Source organism: Streptopelia decaocto, assembly GCF_964273445.1.
Source record: "Streptopelia decaocto genome assembly, chromosome: Z".
In the NCBI taxonomy this organism is placed as follows: Eukaryota; Metazoa; Chordata; class Aves; order Columbiformes; family Columbidae; genus Streptopelia; species Streptopelia decaocto.
In genome coordinates this window covers 53,633,928-53,642,542 of record NC_138657.1, presented here as the reverse complement: position 1 = coordinate 53,642,542, position 8,615 = coordinate 53,633,928, and the positions used below count along the sequence as shown (strand labels likewise).

At 37.3% G+C, this 8,615-nt stretch overlaps 1 protein-coding gene across 2 annotated transcripts in view; it reads right to left on the bottom strand.

Annotated features, from left to right (window-relative positions):
* Positions 1–2,635: 2,635 nt before the first annotated feature.
* Positions 2,636–8,615, bottom strand: part of ELOVL7 (ELOVL fatty acid elongase 7) — a 32,376-nt gene continuing 26,396 nt past the window's right edge. For both annotated transcript variants that reach the window (XM_082075741.1, XM_082075742.1), the window contains exons 6-8: positions 7,424–7,529; positions 4,453–4,589; positions 2,636–3,793 (exon numbers count right to left, since the gene is read on the bottom strand). In XM_082075741.1, coding sequence (XP_081931867.1) covers positions 3,590–3,793; positions 4,453–4,589; positions 7,424–7,529 — 447 coding nt within the window. In that variant the 3' untranslated portion in view covers positions 2,636–3,589. The remainder of the gene's footprint in view (positions 3,794–4,452; positions 4,590–7,423; positions 7,530–8,615) is intronic.

Below are 8,615 nucleotides of genomic sequence, written 5' to 3'. Positions count from 1 at the left end.
CCGGGGCCGCTGCCCCGCGGTCGGTGGCGCTGCCAGGCTTCCACGCGTGCTCACGCTCCTCAGCCGAAGGGCTGGCCGTGGGACGAAGGGCCGGGGCGGGAACTAACGCCGCGGGCTGGCGGGCGGGGCACTGAAGCAGAAACTCGACTGCCCCCGGGCAGGCGGAGCGGGAACGGCTCCCTCGGGGCAGCCTACGCGGAAAAGAGCTTGGAAAAAAAACCCGCTGGGCGGTGCGCACAGAGCCAGGAGACGCCGGAGGGAGCGGGAAAGGGCAGTTCCGAGGCCCTCAGCCTCCCCGACCCCCCTACAGCTCCCTGTCACGTTTGGGGCTCCCAGGACACACACGACTTAACTTGTAAAACGAACATCGACTACGTATTGTTGTTGGTGCTTCCTCAATCAGTAAGTTTGTCCAGGCTAAGGTATGGAAAACAATCAAACCATGTCAATGAATTATTATTTGGTGAAATGCCACCTTGAATACAGCCTTTTCATTAATTTACCAAGAAAAAAAATAAAGCAAACAAAGCAAACCACAATTTTCAAGGTGAAATTTCTTAGGAGAAGTAGCTGATAATACTGGTGTTTCTCCTCCATTAACTCTAAGGAACACAAAATTTTCAGCCCAATTCCCCTCATTATCAGTAGACATTCCCTATAATATTAATGATTTTGCTGACTGTTGTGCTCCTCTTTTCTGTTATAGCTCAAACATATAGCACACATCAGCATGTAAGAAGCACAATTTTAGGTAATAAAAAAATGTAACTGTACAGATCACATTGTTATTCTCACAGGCTGCAACACAGCAGGGTTTAATAACATTTTGCACCGGTATCATTAGCATAGCTACACTGTATGCAACCTCTTCGGATACATCCATAAAACACACTGAAACAATGCATTCTTTCTCCAAATGCTTCATAACTTAGAGAAACTAAACCAGTGTGCAAGAAATCATGTGGCAGGAATCTGAAATGACGCTTGCTGACATCCACCGAATGATTAGCGTCTCTCATTTCTGCTCCTGCTTGTTAGTTCTTAGTCTCAACAAACTGACTCTGGAGGCAGTTGGCTACTGTACAACTGCTGGACTTAAAAGGCTTTCCTGTCTCCTTTTTGTTCAGCAGCTGTCCCTGTGCAGAGCTGCTTATTTTTGCCAACGTATACTCTCAGCTTCTACTGAAGCCCAAGGGAGTTTGAAGAATCAGTTGCAGATCTAGGTCCCAAACCAACAAACAAGTGCCTGGCCCCTCAGACCCAGCTGCGCTCTTCCATGCATTTTGGAGGGGGTGGGATAACTGCAAAATCAGAGAGCAGAACTAGGACCTCCCCACCCCAGCACAGGAGTCACCTGCAAGATTAGAGAGAAATGCCTGCTTCCCTCCAGAAGCAGAGGGTAGTATCCTACAGCTTACACTACAGATGAGCTGTCACAGCCTTGACCCAAAGCCCTGCATTTCTCAAACATGTTTGAACCTTCAGGCTCAACAAGGCCTAACTGAAGCAAATTGTCCCACTTATTCAGTTCTTAGTTAAGAAGTTATTATATAAAAAATAGGCACCATTCAGGCTTTAAAAATAAATCAGTGGCAAATCATTTCTAGCTATTTGTAGAAATAGCAATAGGCCTCTCTCCTTTGGAGATGATCCCCTACTTTGGAAGTCAAGGGCATACATATGGGCTGGAGGCTGGCAGGATTTGAGACTTAAGAGTCAGTGATTGCATTTCCTACTGAAAATGTGTGTGGCTCCTGATCAGCACCCTGTCTGTATTGGATTCTGTGCTAAAGAACCTCTCTGCACGCACTGCAAAAACTTAGCAAGGAGGATTCCAGGATCAAGCATCTAAAATTTATCGGTCGCAATATACATCTCAAGACATCCAAATCCTTTCTGGGATCTAACTTCTATCTGCAATGACGGCTGGGAGGCTATAGAGACTAAATAGTGGAACAATATTTTAATATGTTTCATAAAGAAGATTTGTATGTAAACTCATAAGAAATCATTCGTAACTCATGTCCATGAAAAATTTTAAATTATTTTAGCATTAACAATGCACTGTAAATGTCAGTATTCCCATAAGAGTATTCAGGTAACCAAACCTACTTTCTTGGAATTGTACAACAGGGAGGCAAATAAAAACCAGCCCCAAAGTTTTGGGTATTTGAAAAATCTCACAGATAGAACAAGTACAAACCATATATTGCAAGCTTCTTTTCTGTTAGTAGTGAATATAATAAAACCCAATACTTTTAAAGGTACCATTAAGTTAAACACCTTTAACTCCTTATTTATACATCTGTTGCATGCACCAATTCCTTAATAAACTCATACAGTACAAATGCAACTTGTATACAAATAGCTAGGTCCTTTGACTTTGATACGTGTGACCCTAACAATCTGCCGAACCATGGAAAACAACATACTGGTTAATACTACATGTACTGGAGCCATGCCCAGTCACCACTGCCTGGCCAACCCTTGGCAGGTCAGAGAATGGCACATATTGTTTTGCCTAGTTCTGGACAATGTAACTGGTGCTGTTAATGGAGGAACTTTAACCTTGAGTTCTTAAAAAGAAGCAATAATAATCATGAAAAACAACAACAACAACAAAAACAACAGAAAAATCTTTCTAGGCATGTATTTCAATAGATAATAGAAATGGAAGAAAACAGAGCACAGTACAATCATGCTAGGTAACATTTGGGCTTCAATCAAAAAATATTTTTTTAAACTTATTTGAGGATTACAATTTTGGCTACTGATTTACAACATTTTTTCCCCCACTAAACAGCCTAGGCTCCCAGTATCAAAACATATCCATAGACTCATTGAATAATAAGTAATTAGGGTACCCTGGTGAACAAATGAGTAAGGTGTTTTGATCATCACACTACAAGACAGTTTGTATAATCCCCAAATTAGAATAATGTTCAAGTGAGTAGAGTATGAAATGAATTATCTTAGTAAAAGACAGTATATCCAAAAAACTATGATCTTCAAATGAAACACCATACCTTGACAGATTAACATACATTCCTTTAGGTAATATAGTTTGTAAACACATGTAATAATGTTTATGTATTAACTATATTAATAATAAGCTTTAGATTCTATAAACAGTACTTATTGAAGATTCACTCTTTTAATAAAATGCAGCTGACAGTCTCAACACCTATAACATTTAAGGTGAAGTAATTATATCCCCTCAGTGTTCAAAGTACTCAGTACTTGTCATACACATTTTGATTTTCACAATGAATATCTTAGTTTTCACACATCTTCTAGATAGAGATCATCTATCTGTTCATTTCTTATAGGATAACGATGAACAAGTTGTTGAAATAAAAACACCTTTTTTCTTTTTTTTTTTTTTTAAGTCAGAGATCCATGCTCCTCCTCTCAGCCCCCAAATTCTGAATCCCAAATAACTTACAGCAAAAATACAAATTCTGTTTTGGAAGAAAACATACAAAATATACATTGTGTATTGTGTGCACCTAAATAGCTTGATTGTCAAGTAGTGCAAGTTTCAACTTTGACTTATACACTTTTTTGTGTTTAGAGGCAAGAGTTTGTTTCACTGATCTTTCTTGACCCCATTCCTTGCCACCTTTGGTAGTCTTTTCCCCTTCGTGTAAGCATGGTACCAGAAGTGAAGAAACAAGACTAAAAACATAGCGCCATATAGCCAAATAATAAACATGAAAATTGGATACTGGTACGGACAGTCATCCATTATGTAGATTTGTCCTATATGGGCTGTAATCATAATAAACTGGACCTGGAGGAAAAAGGTGAAGAAAATAAATAGTTTTAGAATAAAATACAAACTTACTACAGAAGTTTAAAAATATTCAGCATAACTTGCATACAGAAAAAGAGAAAGCATGTTTGGGGGCAGGCTTTTTCAAATTATAAAGATGGACCTTTAGAGCCCCTCTCGCAAAACGTTACTCCACCGAAAAAAGATTCACAAAGTAAAGGAAGAGGAAGTCCTGGAACAAACTGCATTACAAGCAGCACTGAGAAACCGATTCTTGGAGAATGGGAGTCTACCTTGGCTAGTTCACAGAAGAAAGAACAGTGTTTGACCTGTGACAAATGGGAGTCTTCTTCAGAAAAAATACAGAGAGAAACAAAAACATGACTAGTGAACCTGAATTCCCACTTTCCTTGCACACTAGCATGTGACACAAAAAGGTCTGCATGTCCCAAAAAAATCTGTTTAATGGAGGATTTAAAAAAAAATTTCCACATGAACTACAAGTTAATAATCCACTGGTATGGCCACCAAGACAAAAAGACTCTAAGTTATAAATATTCAAGCTAAATTATTCAGAGTTACATGTGGCTACATGGACTACTCCATAAACACATACAAATGTGTTAGCCACAGTCATCTTTCTGAGATGTATTTACATCAAACAGAAAACTACTCACAAGTTGTATAGTTGTCATGTATTTTTTCCACCACAAATATTTATGATATGCTGGTCCCAAAGAACATATTCCATAATAAGTGTACATGATAACATGGACAATACAGTTCAGCAAAGCATGAAATGTTCCTAAACCACCTGTAGGAAAAAAAAAAAAAAAAAAAAATGTAGAATTATTTCATCAGGTATTTTAAAAAGTCACCTCAGGTCCTACTAGTTTCCTTTGAGTTGGGGTAGAAAAAAGGTACCACAAAACCTATAGACTTTGATTAGCCCCTCAAGGTACTTAACCTGAATTGAGCTGACACCAGTTCCGAGGGACTGTATCGGTTTTCTTTCTTAGAAAAGGCTTATCTAAACATTTTCAAAACAGCAATAAAACATAGCTGATCTAATTATCTGTAAAAGATTTCACTCAATTTTTTTGTTCCTTGGGTTCCTTTTGTTATTATTTTTTATTAGAACACATATGTGATGGAGACACAGAAAGTTCAGTAGAAACAGTGTTCCTCCTGTTTTACTCCTCATTTCTAGACATCATTATGAACTTTGCAAAGCTCTGGAGGATTAGTAATAATTCCCTTCCCAGCATAGATTTCCAGATTCCCAGAGAAAGAATCATGGTTTCCAGCAGTAAGTTTTTGGAATCATGACCTAAGTGAGGGTCTCCTAAATTCATTGTCCATCTCAAAAACAGACTTTACAGTGAAAAGGAAATTTAAAGCCAAGTGGCCCCATTTGGGACAAACTCATGACTGAAACTGGTAGGATATGAACATTTCACAAAGCAAGTAAGAAAATACTTTTTCATTGGATCAACTACAGAGTTAGATGATCCTGGTGAAGTAGTTTTATTTTAACAAACACAAGAAATTATAGGTTAAAATTATGCAAGAAGTGTCAGCAAAGTCTTTTTAAGAGAAATATGAACATGAAAATACTGAGCATCAGGAAGAACACAAGATGACACATAATCAGATCTTTAACAAGAAAAAAAGCCAATTTTCCATTCAAAATCATTCAATTTAGAAATAAAACTTATTTTGTGATTTTAGTAGCTCACAGTAATCTTCCAGCTTGATAGATGATAACTCCAGCTGTGATTGCAAACTTTCTTTGAAACTTAGCTATTTGTACTTTTAAAAATATTTTTTGTGTTCTTACAGTTCAAATGTACATACTTTATTTGGCTTGCAGAGTGAATATTCAAAAGAAAAAATAAATAGTTAAAGCAGAGAAAAAAGAAAAACAACCTAAACAAAGTATAAAAATATGCTCCAAAAAGTGACACCATACATAAGCACAATTTTACAACCACCTGTCTATATCAGATCAGAGAAAAATCAGAATGTTTATCCAATCCCATTGTTTTTTTACAAACAGGTTGAAAACTTGATTAATACTACTATTTAGAAGGACAAACAGTGATGAAACTGAATACAAGATAATCAACAGCAGGACTGATATTCTTGGAAAAAAATTAAGTTATCAAACAGAACAATATTTGGAAATATTAGTATAAAGATAAGCAATAGAGTTGTAGAAACAAACATAGCTCTGCATGAATATGAGTGTCTATTATTAGCAGAGGACAAAACAGTTCTTGCACACTGCTGAAAGTATTTGTCAAATTATCATATGGGAAATTCAACTGACGCAAAATCAGAAGCCTGTAGCTGGTACACTGATCCAATATCCAGATAAAATGCAGGAAGTTAATAATCTATAAATGGAAACTTTTCAAGGTTGAAAAGGAGGGACTGTTACTTGCTGTTGTTTTTGTTTGCTTGTTTTGCAAATCTATAAGCACACTGAACTGTATGCTGAGAAAATTATTCACAATTCCACCATTAACTTAAAATACCAGTTACTCAGCAACATTTCAGAAAGACGTGAGCAAGACTGCTGCTTCCTAATAAGAGAAACAAATACAACAGAGGTATATCCTTTTATACACTAGGAAAATCTGCACACTGGACATGTTCAAAAGATCCCATCTACAAATCTTCTGGACTGCTTCTAGGTCTTGTTTTTGTATTCACAAACCAGACACTAACAGGTCAGATCTAGTAAGCAATGGTTCTCTTTATCAATTTGTGACCAGTTTTCTGGGAGAAAGAAACATGTCAGAGAACATGAATGAAGAAACGTGTACAAAACAAATCTGTATCTTAGTAGAAACACTTAAAAAAGCCTTACACCCTCCTAGAGGTGGACTACTAAATGACTGTGCGTTTTTCCACTCTGTGCTTATCAGGCTGTTCTGACAGCAAGCTGTATTTGTTAGTGTTGTAATGTAACATAGGAAGATGCATGCACAGACATGGAGAACAGGAAAAGAGAAAGTGAAAGTAAGCTAGAAGTGGACAAAAACTTTCAATTCAGTACAATGCAAGTAAGTTTCGGTAATAAGTAATGTCCAGAAAATATTTCTGTAGTTTTGGAAAGCCAAAATATTAGATGTAAATAACCCCCCCTTATGCCACCTAAAGCCCGTAAAAATAACTGCAACAAAGCCTGAATAATTTCTTAAACTGACAAAAACCAAATGAGAACACCACCCTCCCCTTCAACTCAGTTCTTACATTTTGGGAGTCAAATGGCTTTGAAGCAGTTTCAACAGTTATCTGGCTTGTATCTCTCCCCTTAGCACTTCTGACTTTGCAGTCACCTCTCTTTTTTTATGTAATAATGCTCTTTGCTTATCTACAGTGTTCTCGTCTGCACCCTTCCCCCGGCATGCCCCAAGAAACCAACACTATGCAAAATGCTATCAAATAGGAAAAACAAGTACTCCCACCCATATAAATATTTACGGTGATCTCATGTGTTCCAAGAAATACTGCAGACATCTAAGTTTAAAAACATTCATGTTTGCAAGATTTTTAATTCTGTTCTTTAAATATTTTTGTCTAGTATAGTTAACTTTTACTACCAGAAGATATGTACAACTGAAACTCTCTCTCCACTACCTGGAGCAAATTTGACTCCAAACCACCAGGTCCATGGCATGATGGAATGATGAAAGACATGCAGGAATGTAACTTGGTTGTTTTTCTTACGCAGCACAAAAAATATCTGAAACAGATTTTTAATGAACAGAATGTTACAGGCGATAATAAAGCCCAACGTACTTATAGAAAACTGTATGCATCAGTGCTGGTTGCTCACTACTATACATTTAAAAATTCTTCACAGTTGCAGTCTTAGAAGAAAGGAAACTGGGGCTCTGGATATGCAAACCAGCTTTAAAAAAAATAAGTAAATAAAATAAACCAGTATGTAAAATCCACCTGTGAAGTGTGAAAAGCCAGGCAAGCTGTGAAAGCAAATGTCCAGTGTTTAGCCATCACCTGTGTGCGTAACAGACAGTTTAAGAGGGACTTGCTTGGACTGAGAAGTAACAAGAAACATCAGATTTTAAGTCCTCTACACTACCAAAGCAAGATAATTTGAAAAAATTAACGGAAGGACTAGCAACAGATAGAGACAGTAGAAAATATTAAGTTACAGAAATAGCACATTATTATGAACACTCAGCTACCCTTGAAAAAATGAAAAATTTGACAGAATATATGTAGGTATTCTTAATTGATATTGACAGGCCGCATTTTAAAGGACAGACATTGGGAGAAGTGTTAAGGGAAGACAGAGCAAGAAAACTGTGTAAGGAGAAGTCAGATCATGCAAAGGGTAGTATCAGATGGCAAGCAAAGGAACACAGAAGAAAAGAAGCCTGGTGTGCCCAGGAAAACATTTGGAAACAGCTGACTTAAGTACAGCTAAGAAATTACTTTTGCAATAAAGCCAAAAACCTGCTGAGAAACAGGTACCTGACTAGGTATATTCAAACAAAACAAATTTAAAAAAAAAAAAAATTTTTCAGGCCCAGGACTAATTAAAAAGGAGCAGTCTAACCAGTGCATAGTAAAGGTAAACAGAGGACTAAACTTGTCAGGCTTTTCCAGCTTTAGCATTTCCAGCCCTTCCATTATCATTCCATTTGTCTCAATAATTAAGATATTCCGGTGTTGAATCATGAGTATTTGCAAATCAAAGTTAGATGGCTAATTTTGCTGGCAGGGTATAGAACATCCTAACTGCTCATGAGTGAGCTCCTGAATCACCACTGTTATATCCTGCACAACAGGGCAAACAAAATCA